Source organism: Balaenoptera musculus, chromosome 4 (assembly GCF_009873245.2).
Source record: "Balaenoptera musculus isolate JJ_BM4_2016_0621 chromosome 4, mBalMus1.pri.v3, whole genome shotgun sequence".
NCBI classification, from domain to species: Eukaryota; Metazoa; Chordata; class Mammalia; order Artiodactyla; family Balaenopteridae; genus Balaenoptera; species Balaenoptera musculus.
The window spans coordinates 96,659,535-96,676,266 of NC_045788.1; the positions used below are offsets into that span (position 1 = coordinate 96,659,535).

At 36.8% G+C, this 16,732-nt stretch overlaps 1 protein-coding gene across 11 annotated transcripts in view; it reads left to right on the plus strand.

Moving 5' to 3' along the window:
* LOC118894889 (ABI family member 3 binding protein) overlaps window positions 1-16,732 on the plus strand; it is a 260,700-nt gene that overhangs the window by 230,980 nt on the left and 12,988 nt on the right. For all 11 annotated transcript variants that reach the window (XM_036851584.1, XM_036851585.1, XM_036851586.1 and 8 more), the window contains one exon: window positions 3,070-3,178. In XM_036851584.1, the coding sequence (XP_036707479.1) occupies window positions 3,070-3,178 (109 nt within the window). The remainder of the gene's footprint in view (window positions 1-3,069; window positions 3,179-16,732) is intronic.

The following is a 16,732-nucleotide window of genomic DNA, read 5'->3' on the forward strand; positions in this document are numbered from 1 at the left end:
ATACTGGACTTACGATAACAATTTTCATGGATAAGAACCACATCTATAACTATTATATTTTATAAATAGAAATAAGTCCATATTTAACCATTACTCACTTAGTCTATATTTCAATGTTGGACCATATGCCCTAATGATCTGTTCTATTTTTTTCCATTTTTGTTTATTTTTAGTGTTCCATTAAATACCACTTGATTTCAAATGTAATCTTTTATAAACCAGCAGCTCAGATAATATAGAGATTCATTCTCATGCCACTGGAAATGGTTTTTCAAGAAAGGATTAAGAAAGATAACAAAAAGAGAGTGAAACATATTCTTCATTCCCCAGGTTGACTTCTGTCAGTAATCTTTCTTTTAATTGATAGGCATGTATTCACCTCTAGTAAATGCATCCAAATTCAGATGCTTCTCCATATCCCTTCTACACTAAAGTAGAAATAGGTATACCATAGAGATTGGCCACAGCCTGGGTCCTTGGACAACTTAAAGTTAAATTACTTATAAGGTGTCATTTTGTGATACATCAAGAGCATGCTGACATAGATTTAAATCCCAGACCAACTGTGTTCTAGATAATGCAACTTGGGTCTATAATTAGCCTCTTTGAACTTCAGGGTTTTTTTATTTGTAATAATAATAATTCTTATTGCTATCAATTTATTGTGAGTATAAGACTTAACAGAGAGTAGTATCACCATTTGTTATTTTCATGCTGTATTGACCAGTGATGTTCCCAATATATATAATAAATAATTATGTTCTAAGTGAATTATCTCATAATAGGGCAATAAAGCCCTCTGAGGGGAAAAAAACAGACCAATTATTGTGTCAGTTCTTTGTAGATTTTCTTATATCTTTACTGTTAATGAAATTATTTTTTAAATCCCCTATTTAAAATAAGAAATATAGACACATACTTTTTTGTTGTTGGTGGTAGATTTTTATAATGTTCGTGGATTTATGAAAAGCTATTATCACTTTAAAGCATTAAAAAGGAAAGATATATACATTCTAAGCCAAGAATTCTGAGGAAAATTCTAAATATCTTTTTAATCATGAAGGTAACTTCTAGATCCATTTTGAAAACTCCAGTCTTTCAGGACAAAAATAGTATTAAACTAACATTTAAAACTTGAGTCAAAAGAAAATTAGAAAAGATGTGCTATAAGTGTTGAAGTATACTAAAAGGCTAAGGTGATATTAAAAAGAATATCACACAGTCGATGAGGAATGACCCAAACAAAGATGTTTTTTGAAGGTGATTGCTTTCATGGATAACCAGCTGGAGTGTCATATAAATTGCTCTTTTGGTGACTAAGCAGCACTTGAATCTTTCCAATTGGAATCTCTCAAATTTTTGTGATCCTAGTTTCAAAACACAACTTGGGGATAATAAGGAATAATAAAAGATATAATAATAATAGGTACCACCTGTTGAGCAAAATACATGCAAAATACTATTAAGCACTTTCCATATGTTCCTTCTTTAATCCCTACAAGCAACACTATGAAGAGACACTATGGACATTTTACAGATGGTAAAACTGAGACTGAGATCCAGGCAAGTGGCTTGGTCTGTCTCTTTCCATTAAGTCATGCAGTTTCCATTTTTTAAAAATCAATTTTACTTCCATTCTAATTACTCTGATCTTTTTCTAGTAAATGTCCCTTCACAGCTGAGGAAAAGATATAAAACGAACATAATTGAATTTGGGATCCTACCTCTCCCTCTCTTTCCACACTCCTTTAGAATAGAAAGCCAACTGAGACATAGGTTGGGAGCAGAGAGTCTGAGGAAGGAATCTTAAATATAGGCCATTAGTCCTTTAATAGCTGCACTAATGTGTCCAGATACAATGACCATTGCCTTCCAGTTTAATTTCTAATTTTCAAAAGGATGGTCATAGGAAATTACTCAGAAAAAGTGATTCTTCTTTTTGGCTTTTTAAAATTCACCAGTAAAGATCCTTCCCAAATTAAAATTGGTGATTATAAGTCTCCATGAGTTACTCTATAATTTCAGTTTTATTTCCGATATCCATCTCCTACCTTTGGTCTCAGTGCTAACAGCAGAAATCCCCAGTAACTTGCCAGCTCCTTTGCAACCTTCCCACTTTCCCTGATGCCCACCACTTGTGTATTTCTTCATACTGATGGAGCTGTTTTTGAGTAGGGTTTTGTTGGTTGGTTGGTTGTTGTTTTTTGTTTGATTTTTTTAACCCTCTGTGTGATCTTGTCACATGCATTAAACTGAACCCCAACTGAGAGCAGGGAAAGTAAATTAGTAAATTATATTCTCTTATTCTGAAAGTCTCTTTCTTTTGATTAGCCTACAAATTCATAGAAACCTACCCTTAAGTTAAATTTATGCAGATCTCTATGCAGACTTTAAGGGCATAATTTTTTTAATTCAAGGATAATTATCAAGGGGGTATATGTTAGCAGTATGTACAAAATTTATGTAACTTACATAAGCAGTAGGTATCAAAATCCCATAATTCTGTAGTTCAAAATAATGAACTATAGAAAAGTATAGTTCATTGTTCATTATTTGATTAACTGTTATTTGCTGCTGTGGTTTACAACTCAGTTTTCTGCAGCAGTACCATGTAGTCAGTGACATTTTTCCCAGCTATATTGTGAAGCCCCATGAGCAGGAAATGTGCTTCTACTGAAACACCGCTCCTCATACAATGTTTTTTACAAAGCCACACTGGGCTTTCCAGCAATGGCAGACAATCCGACTTACCTAACAAAATCATAGGTTACCCATAACCAACGCTACCATAGGAGCATCAACAGTCTTCACAGTTACCAGACCTTTCCTGCTCTAGTAAAGAGAAAACAGAAATGGTCAATGAGCCACTCCCCAAATGCTTTGGGATCTTCATCATCCTCTGACAATCCCCATTTGGAAGTTGCTAATGTGTACGATCAATACGTCTCTAGACCTGCAATCTTGTTGCTCACTTTTATGAGAGTTGACTCTGTTACGCGGTTAGCTTCGAGAGCATTCAGTCCACCAGAGCATAAAGACAAGTATCTGTTGGCTTTTTTTGCTTTTCAGAATATGAAGTTATATCCAGAGAAAATGGGTCATTCGGTGGGAAGAACAAGTCCATTCAAACTACAAATCAAACCTTCTCCACAGTAGAAAATCTAAAACCAGACACAAGGTGAGCCACCAGTGCTATTACAGGTGAATTCTGAGAGTGCAAAAATCATAACAAAGGAGTAAAATGACATCATCCTTCTCTATCTTAAGGGAGGGTCTAGTTTGCATTTCATTCTTTGGCTTTCCATACACAGCACTAGATACCCCTAGAGTCATGGTTTACAAATATGCAAGTTATTGGTGGGGATACAAGAGCTGACAAGATGGTCTTGTAAGTTAACAGTATAGCTGGGAACATTGAAAGATAGAAGGCCATTTATATCAAACATTGATATTAAATACCAAAATTTAGAGGAGGAAAAGTCTATAGACCAGAGACAACTGGAGTGTAGATGGTGTAAACTAGATTTGAAGCACAGAAGAAGTTGCCTGGCATGCTGGAAGGAGAGGGCAAGGAAACAAAAGCCATGTGACAAATGTAGGTGAAAGTTTGTAACAGTTAATGCTTAGTATAGCTACAGACTAGTCCCAGACACAGTAACCCTTTGCTTTTGGGTGTTTTTAATATAGACCAATGAGAATAGATTTTTGAAAATGGACATATATAATATTAACAATTGTTCAGTAATAAACAACTTTTCTTGGCAGTCCTTACTACACATTGATACCAGGGTGTTATCTTGCTGTACAGTTTTGTGATTTCTTTTTAAATCTAAAATACCTAATATTTTATCAGTTTATTTTATTATTTCAAGAAAAATAAGGGCCTTAGGCATTTCTAGAAATGTAGTAGGGAAGGGGTTTTTTGTTTTTGTTTTGTTTTACATGGCTAAATTATCAAATGTTTTGCTCAAGGAGATTCTCAAATGGATACAGCCAAGCATTTCCATAATAAAGCCAATGTGCTAAATTCATTTCTGGACTAAATTTCACTCTCTGTGAAAAATCGATTTCTTTCTTCAAGCTCCAAAACATTGTCTGATAAACTGTCTATACTTTCAGTATAAAACAAAACAAAAACACCCCTGACATCTTAAGTATAGTACCCCAAGCAACATAGATCAATTTTCACACAATCAGGAGTTTTTCCAGATTGAGTATTTCATAACTTGATAAAGTTCCTCAGTGTTGAAAAAGATCAGTGGAGGTGAAGACTGGAACTTCAGCATCAGAGATTTTTTTTTTCATGTTTTATTTCTTGTATCTTTCATTGTCATGTGACTGAATTGAATTGGGTATTGATTGTGACACCCAGAAGAGCCTCTTTGGGCTCTGACGGCAGGGAGACTTTTCTAATCTTTTCAGGAGAAAAGGAAGTATCTAATTCATTATAGATGGTTTACTGTATATAAACTGTAGTCCTATACAGCAAAAACAACACTTTTCCACCAGTGTATTTTTTTTTCTTTTAAGTTCTCTATTTTGAGTTGTAATTTGGAGAATTTTGCAACTGCTAATTTTCTTGAAGGTATTAAGTTAGCCAAAATAAGCATATATTTCAGTAAAAGTCCATTTGATGATCTTGGTTCTGTTTCCTTAGCAAGATGAACAGGGAGAGAGCGTATAATTTATTTTAAGGAAAGAGTAAAAGAGAAAAAAAAAGTCATTTAATTTGGACTTTTTAATAGGTGGATTTGGGCTTACAAAACTTGGTTTTTCTCTTCAGTTTCCTGCTTTTTATTCCACTTAAGAAAAAGTGAGCTGTGGAGTACACAGAAAGCACATTGAAGGGCATCCAATTTCTAAATGTTCATTGTATTCCTTTTCTGAATCAGGCTGTTCTCAGATTTCACAGTGCACCTATTAGCTCATAATCAGAGGTAGAATAATGCCAGTGACATTTTAAACCTGATTTATTTGTAAAAGGTTTGGGTCTGCATTCAGCTAACATTTACGGAGTGCCAACAACGTGCTCAGCCCTGTGGTTGGTGTTGTGCCTACAAACGGGAGTAAGCGTGGTACCTGCCCTTGAGGAGCTCGAGGCTAGTGGGGTAGGTCGCTAATGACCGATTATTCTACACAAAGTGGTGAGAGTTCTGGTAGAAGTCTGCACCAGGGGCGACAGAAGCCCAGAGTGGGCGGCACATCGCAAGGTCTGGGGAAATTAGGAAAATCTTCCTGGGGGAGGTGACCCCTAGGCTGAGGCGTGAAGGAGGAGTAGGCTGGAGCCAGCTAGGTGACTGTGGTAAGAGAAAGGAATGTCAGGGAGGATAGCACGTGTCAGAACAGTGGCCCGAAACGGCACAGTTGTGTGTGGTGAATAACGGGCTGTTCTCACCAGAGTGAGGGGCAAAATGTGGACAGAAGCCGTAGAAGCCAAGAGAAGCAGAAGCCAAGTTAGGGAGGTCCTTCTGTGCCAGATCAAGAAACATGGTCAGGTGATGGGGAGACCCTAAAGGATGGTAACTGGGGAGTGCCTTGCTCTGACTTTCATTTTCATTCTGACTTTCATTTAGTTGGAATAATCACTTTTGATACTAGAGCTACTTATAACGAGTAGCAGTTGGTAGAACAAATCTAACTAAAAGAACTTTTTGTTAATTTCTTTCATGAGTATCATTCTGGCATCTGACCTAATTGGTCAAATAGGTACATAAGAGAAACGTGCCTTTGGGCTGAGCTGGATTTCATTCTGGAATCACAGGACCGATCAGGTCATGGGGTTCACATCTAGCTTCTGGTTTTAATTGTTTCAGACTCAGCTACAACCTTGTCCTCTTTATCCCACCCTCCTCCTATGTGTCTCGCTTGTCTCTGCTGTCCGTCATCAGTGTACCTTCTAAGGAGGACCCCTGCAACCTATCCTTATCCCAAGACGAGCAAAGCCCAAAGGAAGCCCTTTCTGGATTTGTCTTTGGAAAAAGCAGTATTAAACTGAGATTAGGAATCCCTGTAATCAGAACTCCATGCCAAGTTTTACAACTTGGCATAAATTTGGGGCCACTATGCATGTCTGTATGTGGCTTATTTAATGTTATTTTTAGTTTGGTACAATTAAATGAAATCCATTCAGATATAAAGACTGTTAATGTTAATAAATGTGATTTGACCAGGATTATATTGATAGTCCCTAATGGGTCATGATTTAAAAGTTGTATATCGGTAGTTTGAAGTAGAGAACATTCTCACACTGGGGACAAATATAACACACATGGATGTAAATTTTCTAATGAAAATTATCTAGTCTATGCCATGGGAAACTTTGTGGTGGTCTAGTAGTTCAGTAGATCCCAGCCCCCACTGAGCTTGTAAATATATTCTGCACTCTCAGAGGTATGATGGAGATAAATCTGTCTATCTAATGGGCAAAAATGTTTTGAGCTGAAATATTAAAATTATGTGTTGAAACCCCTATTAGTCAAATAACCAAGGAAGAATAAAGTGAAGTCAAATCATTTCATTTACTTCGAGATTTCTGAGCCTAAATGTACCTGAGGAAACAAAACTAACACCCATGAAACATCATAACACAGAATAAAAGGATATGCCGATGTAGGACTTACACCCAGGTTCTGCAATTTAGAAGAGGAGAGAAAGCCTCATGGAATACTTGAGACAAGAACTTGACTTTAAAGGATAGGATGGCATGAAGCAGGCCGGCAAGAAAAGAAAGAACAAGAGTATTCCACGTGAAATCCATGTGCACAACTTAGGTGAAATACAAGTTGTCCTCAAAGTTACTACTGACAGCAAGGCTACAGCAAGTATAATAAAACTACGAGTTCCCCAATGTAGGTTTGTTGGCTCTTTTGATGCAGGCTTTTTTCATACTGTCTTACATTGTTAAGGCAACGTTCCTTTCCATTGTATCTTCTCTACCCCAACTATGATACAAGATTAATGTTACTAAAAGACTCCCTGTAAAATAAAGAGGAAGTATGTACAGGATGCAGTTAGCAGGTGGTTTTTATTAGCTATAAAGAATGACTTTAGTCACATTTCATTACTTGAGGAAAATTTTGAGTCAAAATACATAGTAAACTCCCTAAATAAGCAAACTTTGAATTATAGCTGTTAAAATTCCCCCATGAGGTTCTGGAATTCCCTGTTTGAAAAACTGGAAGATAATAACTTCTGAAAGAATATCTATAACTTTTTTCCAATTCTAGGAGACACATAAAGAATTTATTTTAGTCGCATTTTCCATCATTTGTCCTGACTAAAAAGCAGGAGCTCTAAAAACAGGTGATAATTACTGGCTAATCGTCACACAGTGACATAGGTGGAGTAGAGCTTGGTGTTAGAACACCCAGGAGAATCAAGGCAGAGAAAATAGATCTACAGAGCTTTTGGGGATAAAAATTCTAAGTGTTTACACACTATTCTAGAATCAAAAAGACAGTCAACGATGCTACCGTCTCCCTGCCCATTTTTAACGACTTACCCGAGTTTTATTTACTCTGCGGAAGCTCGAAAAATAACCCACAGTACGGGACCATCCAGCAGGTGTCTTGCTGCTGGGAGAGTTCAGCTGCACACCTGGCGTGAGACGTTTCTGTCTCTAGAAAACGGAGCCGCTTGGCTGCCCTGAGGAGCCTGGGTCCAGCTCCCAGGGCGGCACAGCAGGGACAGGCCCAGCCTTGCTGACAGCTTCTTGCAGCTGGGGTGATAGATGTACGCAGGGAAGAGGGGCTGTTTGTGGGGAGCCAGAACTGCTTTAGTCAGGTGAAGCAGGAGATCTGTTAACAGAGGCAAAAAGCTGTGGCACAACTCTATCACCTTCTTTGGAGGATCCCTCTCTCACCCCCGCCCCTAAAATACAAAGAAAATGTAGAGGTGTTAGCGTCCACTGAATCAGTACCCATCTAGGCCACTCTCCAACATTTAGTTTCCACTTATTTTTTTTCCCCATGAAACCTCATTGTGTGGCTCTTGTTGAACTAAAAGAAAAATATTAAGAAGAGCCTCTCCTGTCCGGAGCCAACTACTTTGTTTGCAAAGACCACTATGATTATATTTAGTTCCGTGAATGGAAGAAATGATAAAGGATATGGCTTAAAAAAATAAGTGTTGCACCACTGCTTAAAAGGACACAACGTGTGGACTAATTGATCTTGAAATCTCTCCCAGCTCTAAAATGATGTAATCTTATGCTATCTGAAGCCATGCACAGAATCAGTGGGAAAACTGGAACTGAAAATAAAACCAAAACCTAGGTCCATCTTACAGCAAGTAGAATTGTCCTGATAAACCATTTTTGCTTTGAATCGACGTCTGTGGTCTGCGATTTGTTTTCAGACAAATTATTTTTAGCACACATTTTGGTAATACATTCATGGGCAGGATTCTTCCTGATGAACTAGTTGGGGAATATGGACTTAACACAATCACTGTCCACTTAAAAAGCCCTGGTAGGGCTTCCCTGGTGGTGCGGTGGTTGAGAATCCGCCTGCCAATGCAGGGGACACGGGTTCAAGCCCTGGCCCGGGAAGATCCCACATGCCACGGAACAACTGGGCCCGTGAGCCACAACTACTCAGCCTGCGCGTCTGGAGCCTGTGCTCCGCAACAAGAGAGGCCGCGATAGTGAGAGGCCCGCGCACCGCGATGAAGAGTGGCCCCCGCTCGCCGCAACTAGAGAAAGCCCTCGCACAGAAACGAAGACCCAACACAGCCATAAATAAATAAATAAATAAATTTATTTAAAAAAAAAAAAAAAGCCCTTGTATATCAGACTTCTCTTCATATGAGACCATGTGTCTCCTTCCTTGGCTAAAAAACTGAAGAATCCACTTGTGTGCTAGACATACACGTGGTCTAGCGATTTCCTATGGAAAATGCACTCTGTCTGAGAATTAAGATAAATCAAGTTTACTTAACCTGCTCAAGTACTTCTACTGTCGTCTGTGGCTTGGGAGGATTCTGGAGAACAGTTCTTCCTCTAAGACTAAAACCTACCAAAGTTTCCTGTAGCTGACAGCAAAGATAGTTTGGGACCGTTGGTTTATGTTGTTTGACTTAATAAAACCTTGGCACTAAAAATAAACTGGAATAGAGGCAGCAACTTCTTGTATACTGTAAATCTGATTGAACAAACCAGGTATGTGGAATGGCCATTATGCCCTTATTCATATGGTTTTTGTGAAATTCTGGTCTCTGCAGTCTGTATTAACTTTCAATATCTCTTCTCATCAGCTTTGTAGAAAGGAATAAAATAAGCTGCCAGAGCATTGGGCATTTTATTTAGTTTTATTGTAGGTGTGAGCAGCAGAAGAATAATTGCTTCCTCATTAAAGAAGGAAGAAATTGAGTTGATTGCTCAGGTTTGCAACTTTTCATCAGGCAAAAGAACAGCTAAGAGTGCAGAACTCCACTAGTCTCTAAAAAGAGCAATTCTTCTTTTCATATCGCCATATTCTTTTTTTTTTAACATCTTTATTGGAGTATAATTGCTTTACATTGTTGTGTTAGCTTCTGCTGTATAACAAGGTGAATCAGCTATACGTATACAGATATCCCCTTAACCCCTCCCTCTTGTGTCTCCCTCCCACCCTCCCTATCCCACCCCTCTAGGTGGTCACAGAGCACTGAGCTGATCTCCCTGTGCTATGCAGCTGCTTTTTATTACTTTTCACTTTGAACTCCTCAGTATCTAGGGAGGGGGTGAGAGATACTCATAGCAACACTACAGAATTAGAGTGCAGCCCAGATCTGGAATTTGTGTGTCCCCCCACAGAAATGGGAGAGAAAAGAAATGTCCCTAAGGACCTACTGGGCAGCTAATTAATGATCCCTGATGCCTGCTGATGCCCTGCTCCTCTCCCTTCTGTCCGATTTAGGCTTATTTTGTCCTTGAAGTATCTCCGCAGCTCTGCCCTTTGCTTCTCATCTGTATTCCCAGGCCAGCACAATGCCTGCACATGGCGGGTATCCAGAAATGCTTTCCATAACCCTGCAGTGTCCTTGGAGAACTGACTAATTTGATTTCCCTTTCCCTATTCCACTGCTCCTTACTCTTTTTTTTTTTTTTTTCTTTTTCCCCTCTTCCCTTTCTTTCCCTCTGACTGAAACCCAACCTGAATGGGGCCCAAATATTTCAAGATGACACTAGGGGCCAATCAGCTAACAAAACAATCCAAACCAACAAAGAGCTACAGGGGGGCCTTTCTATATAAAAAGTGGTTGCTTGAGGTTTATGAGCTTTTGTTAAGTTTATCAAGTAATGAAAACTATACTTTAGCTGTATGTTATGGGTAAAAATAGAGGAAAATCGTTATAGAGAGGAACAAAGGAAGGGGAGGCGGAGAGAAGTGTCTGCCCTAACCAGACCTGGAGGTTTACCTCAGGCTAGAGCCCGCAGATTGGAGCTTCCCTATCTCTGTCAGTTTTGCCCGTGAACCACAGATGCCCTTCTTATAACCTTTACAAACACAAAAGCAAGTATGTGGTTCTGCCTTGAGAGTTCTATGGCAGTGTGTGTCAAATTCCCCAAGAATAGAAGCACCTTTAAAAAAATTCTTTAGAGATATAATACTAGAGAATATTTATAATGACTTACTATGTGCCTGGTACATTGCTTTTACATGTATCATCTCATTTAATCCTCATAAGAAACTCACAGATACTTTTATACCCTTATGAGGTTATAATTACTATAATTAATAGTATCCTCACAAATACCATTATTATCCTCATCTTTATACTCGAGGAAATTGAGGCTCAGAGAGGTTAATTTACTTACCTTAAAGTTACACATTAGTGCAGCTGTGAACCCAAGTCTTTCTGGCTCCAAAACCCATGGCCTTAACCACAGAGCCATGCTGCCTTCTGATAGGGCAGCCGGGAAGATTGTTTTTGTTTGGATCCATACCTCTCTGGGCAAAACCAGGCATGGCTTCTGCCAGGGGTGTTATTCATTTGGCTTGTCCTCTATGAGGCCCAAAGGCTTGACTGCAGCTGTCACCTGGACTGTACTCCACTTAGATATTCATTGTGATGAAGTAGGTCTTAGAAATAGCTTTTTAAATTTAATTTTCATTTTTATCAGAAGAACATGTACATGGTTTTAAAACTCAAATACTACAAAGCAGTTCATTCCTATTCCTAAATTCCGTTTGCCAGAAGCAACAATTTTCAATAATTTTGTTCTTTTTTTCAGCTTTATTAAGGTATAACTGATGAAAAAAATTATAAGGTATTTAAAGTGTACATGATTTGATATACATATACATTATGAAAGGATTCCCCCTGAATTAATTAATGTATCTATTACATCATATATTTACTATTTTTTAATTGGTGAGAACATTTAAATTATAATCTCTTGGCAAATTTCAATTATACAGTACAGTGTTTCAACTATAGTCACCATATTATTCTTTAGTTCCTCAGATCCTATTCATTTTACAACTGAAGTTTGTACCCTTTTACCAACATCTATTTACCCCAGCCCTTGCAGTCACTTTTCTACTCTCTCCGTTTCTATGAGTTTGACATTTTTTTTTAAAAGATCCACATGTAAGTGATACCAGGAACTATTTGTCTTTCTCTGCCTGGCTTATTTCACTTAGCATAATGCCCTCCAGTTTCATTCATGTTATCGCAAATGACAGGATTTACTTCATTTTTAAGTCTGAATAACACTCCATTGTGTGTGTGTGTATACACATACATACATACAGTTGACCCTTGAACAACATAGGTTAGAACTGCATGGGTTCACTTACATGTGGATTTTTTTCAATAAATACAGTACCTGTATTTTCATTTTACAGATCTTTAACTAAAGTTTGTATTTGATTAGAGATCATAATATGCAGAATCAAAAGAATTAGGGTTTGAGTCCTGATTCTATCCAACCTATTTCAGCTTCTTGCCCTTGGGTGAGTCAATTATCAATTCCTCCATTTTTGAGGCAGAGATAGCAATACTCAGATTTTCACCTGCTTGGGGGGTTGGCACCTGTAACCCCCCACATTGTTCAAGGGTCAACTGTATGTATGGGTATGTGTGTGTGTGTGTATACACATCATAATTTCTTTATCGATTCTTCTGTCAATGGACACTTAAGTTGTTTCCATACCTTGCCTAGAGTGAATAATGCTGCTATGAACATAGGAGTACAGATATCTTTTCAAGATAATGATTTCATTTCCTTGAATATACACCCAGAGGTGGGATTACTGGATCATATGGTAGTTCTATTTTTAATTTCTTGAGGAACCTCCATACTGTTCCCCAGAGTGACTGTGCCAGTTTACATTCCTACCAGCAGTGCACAAGGGTTCCCTTTACTCCACACCCTCACCAGCATTTGCTATCTCTTGTCTTTTAAATAAGAGACATCCTAACAGGTGTGAGGTAATATCTCATTGGGGTTTTGATTTCCATTTCTCTGATGATTAATGATGTTGAGCATTCTTTCATGTACCTATTGGCTATTTGTATGTCTTCTTTTGAAAAGTGTCTTTTCAGGTCCTTTGCCCATTTCTTAATTGGGTTATTTGCTTTTTTGCTATTGAGTTGTGTGAGTTCCTTATATATTTTGGATATTAACCACTTATCAGATATATGATTTGCAAATATTTTCTCCCATTCCATAGGTTGCCTTTTCATTTTGTTGATGTTTCCCTTTGCTGTGCAGAAGATTTTCAGTTTGATGTAGTCCCACTTATTTATTTGTGCTTTTGTTGCCTTTGCTTTTGGAGTCAGATCCAAAAATTATTGCCAAGACTGATATCAAGGAGCTTACCACCTATTTTTTTCTTTGAGGAGTTTTATGATTTCAGCTTTCATGTTCAAGTCTCTAAACCATGTTGAGTTGATTTTTATATATGGTATCCAATAGGGGTCCAGTTTCATTCTTTTGCATGTGGCTATCCAGTTTTCCCAACACCATTTATTCAAGGGACTAGCCTTTCCCCATTGTGAATCCTTGGCTCCTTTGCCATAAATTAATTGACCATATATATGTAGGTTTATGTATGGGCTCTCTAATTCTGTTCCACTGATGTATGTGTCTTTTTTTATGCCCATACCATACTGTTTTGATTACTATAGCTTTGTAATATAGTTTGAAATCAGGACATGTGAGGCCTCCAGCTTTGCCTACTCAGGGTCTTTTGTGATTCCATGAGTTTTAGAAATGTTTTTTCTATTTCTGTGAAAAATGCCATTGGAATTTTGATATGGATTGCATTGAAACTGTAGATCACTTGGGGTAGTACTGACATTTTAACAATATTAATCCTTTCAATCCATGAATGTGGACTATCTTTCATTTTATTTGTGTTTCTTCAATTTCTTTCATCAATGTCTTAAAGGTTTCAGTGTACAGATCTTTCATCTCCTTAAAATTATTCCTAAGTATTTTATTATTTTCGAGGCTATTGTAAATTTTGAGACTATTGTAAATGTAAATTGTTTGCTTAATTTCTCTTTCTGATAGTTTGTTTTCAGTATATAGAAAACCAACAGATTTCTATATATTAATATTTTATCCTGCAACTTTACAAAATGTATTAGTTCTAGCAGCTTTTTGGTGGAGTGTTTATGGTTTTCTATATATAATATCATGTCATCATCTGCAAATAGAAGTTTTACTTCTTCCTTTCCAATTTGGGTGTCTTTTAATTTCCTTCTCTTGACTAATTGCTCTGGCTAGGACTTCCAGTGCTATGTTGAATAAAAGTGGTGAGAGTGGGCATTCTTTTCTTGTTCCTGATCTTAGAGGAAAAGCTTCCAGCATTTCATCATTGAGTATGATGTTAGCTCAATGGGCTTTTCATGTAAGCCTTTATTATGTTGAGGTACGTTCCCTCTGTACCAAGTTTGTTGAGTTTTTATCAAGAAAGAAAGTTGAATTTTGTCAAATGCTTTCTCTGAATCTATTGAGTTTATATAGGTCATATAGATTTTTATTCCTCATTTTGTTAATATGGTATATCACATTGATTGATTTGTGGCTGTTGAACAATCTTTGCATTCTTGGAATGAATCCCACTTGATCATGGTTTATGATCCTTCTAATGTATTGTTGAACTCAGTTTGCTAATATTTTGTTGAGGATTTTTGCATCTGTGTTTCATCAGGAACATTGGATTATAATTTTCTTTTCTTGTAGTGTCCTTGTCTGGCTTTGGTATCAGGATAATGCTGGCCTCAGAAAATAAGTTTGGGAGTTCTCCCCTCCCCTTCAATTTATAGGAAGACTTTGAGAAGGATTGGTGTTAATTCTTCTTTAAATGTTTGCTAGAATTCACTGGTAAAACCATCTGGTCCTGGGCTTTTATTTGTTGGGAAGTTTTTGATTACTGACTCAATCTCCTTTCTAGTAATTAGTCTATTCAAATTATCTATTTCTTCATGATTTAGTCTTGGTAGGTTGTATGTTTCTAAGAATTTATACATTTCTTCTAGGTTATCCAATCTATTGGTGTATAATTGTTCATAGTAGTCTCTTAAGATCCCTTGTATTTCTGTAGCACCAGTTGTAATGTCTCCTTTTATTTCTGATTTTCTAATTTTATTTGAGTTCTTTTTCTTAGTTACTGTAGCTAAAGGTTTGTCAGTTTTGTTTATCTTTATGAAAAACCAGCTCTTAATTTTGTTGATCTTTTGTATTGTTTTTTGGTCCCTATTTCCTTTACTTCTGCTCTGATCTTTGTTATTTCCTTCCTTCTACTAACTTTGGGCTGTTTTCTCTTCTTTTTCTTATTCCTTGAGGTGTAAAATTAGGTTGTTTATTTGATATCTTTCTTTTTTTTTAATGTAGGCATTTATTTCTATAAATTTCCCTCTTGGAATTGCTTTTGAGGCATTCCAAAATTTTGGTATGTTGTCTTTCCATTTTCCTTTGGCTCAAGATATATTTTGATTGCTCTTGATTTTTTTTCTTTGACCCATTCGTTGTTCAGTGGCATGTTTGTTGTTTAATCTCCACATATTTGTGAAATTTCCAATTTCTTCTTTTAACTGATTTCTATTTTCTTACCATTGTGGTTAGAAAATACACTTTAAATGATTTCAATTTTCTTAAATTTATTAAGGCTTGTTTTGCAGCCTAACAGATGACCTATCCTGAAGAATGTTTCATGTGCTCTTCAGAAGAAAGTGTATTCTGTTGCTGTTGGATGGAATGTTCTTTATATGTCCATTAGGTCCATCTGCTTTAACATTATGTTAAGTCCAGTGTCTCCTTATTAATCTTCTGTATGGATGTTCTATATATGCATTGTTGAAAGCATGGCATTGAAGTTCCCTGCTATTACTGTAGTGCTATTTCTTCTGCAGATCTGTTAATATTTGCTTTATATACTAAGGTCCTCCTATGTTGTTTACATGTTTACAGATGTTATATCCTCTTGATGAGCTGACCCCTTTATCATTATATAATGACCTTCTTTGTGTCCTATCACAATCTTTGGCTTAAAGTCTATTTTGTCTTATATAAATGTAGGTATCCCTGCTGTCTTTTGGTTTCCATTTGCATGGAATATCTTTTCCATCCCTTCTCTTTCAGTCTATGTGTGTCCTTAAAGCTGAAGTCAGTCTCTTTCAGGAGTATTAGATGGGTCTTGGTTTTTTAATCCATTCAGCCACTCTACGTCTTTTAATTAGAGTTTGGTCCATTTATATTTAAAATAATTATTGATAGGTATGGACTTACTATTGCTATTTTGTTCATTATTTTCTGGTTGTTTTATAATTCCTTTGTTCCTTTCTTCCTCTCTTCCTCTCTTCCTTTGTGATTTGATGAATTTCTGTAGTGTTATGCTGTGATTCTGTTCTTTTTTTTGTGTGTATATCGATCATTGGTTATTACTTTGTAGTTACCATGAGGTTTACATAAAACGTCATATAAGTCTATTTTAAGTTGATGACAACTTCAAACACACAAAAGCTCACTTTTTTACACTCTTCTCTCCACATTTTGTTTTTATGCCACAATTTACATTTATACACTGTATATCTGTTAACAAATTATTATAGTTACAGTTATTGTAATATTTTTGTCTTTTAACTCTCATATTAGAGTTAGAAGTGATTTACCCACCACAATTTCAACATTAGAGTATTCCGAATGTAACTGTGTATTTACTTTTACTATTGAGTTTTATACTTTCATGTTTTCCTGTTACTAATTAGCATCCTTCTGTTTCTGTTTGAAGAACTCTCTTTAACATTTCTTGTAAGGCTGATGTAGTGGTGATGAACTCTTTCAGATTTTGTTTGTCTGGGAAACTCTTTATCTCTCCTTCAATTCTGAAGAGCAACTTTGCTGAGAATTTTTTCTTTTTTTTAATTTCAGCACTTTGAATATATCATGCTGGTCCCTTCTGGCCTGAAAGTTTCTGCTGAAAAATCTGCTGATATTGCTATGAGAGCTCCCTTGTACATAACAAGTTGCTTTTCCCCTGCTGCTTTTAAGATTCTTTCCTTGTCTTTAACTTTTGACAATTAAATTATCATTAATGTGGATCTCTTAAAATTAATGTGGGTCTCATGGTGTGGACCTCTTTGGATTCCATTTGGAACTCTCTGGACTTCCTGTATCTGGATGTCTGTTTCTTTACCCTAGTTAGGAAAGTTTTCAGCTGTTATTTCTTTGAATAAGCTTTCTGCCCCCTTTCTTTCCCTCTCCCTGTTCTGGGACTCACATAATGCATATCTTGAT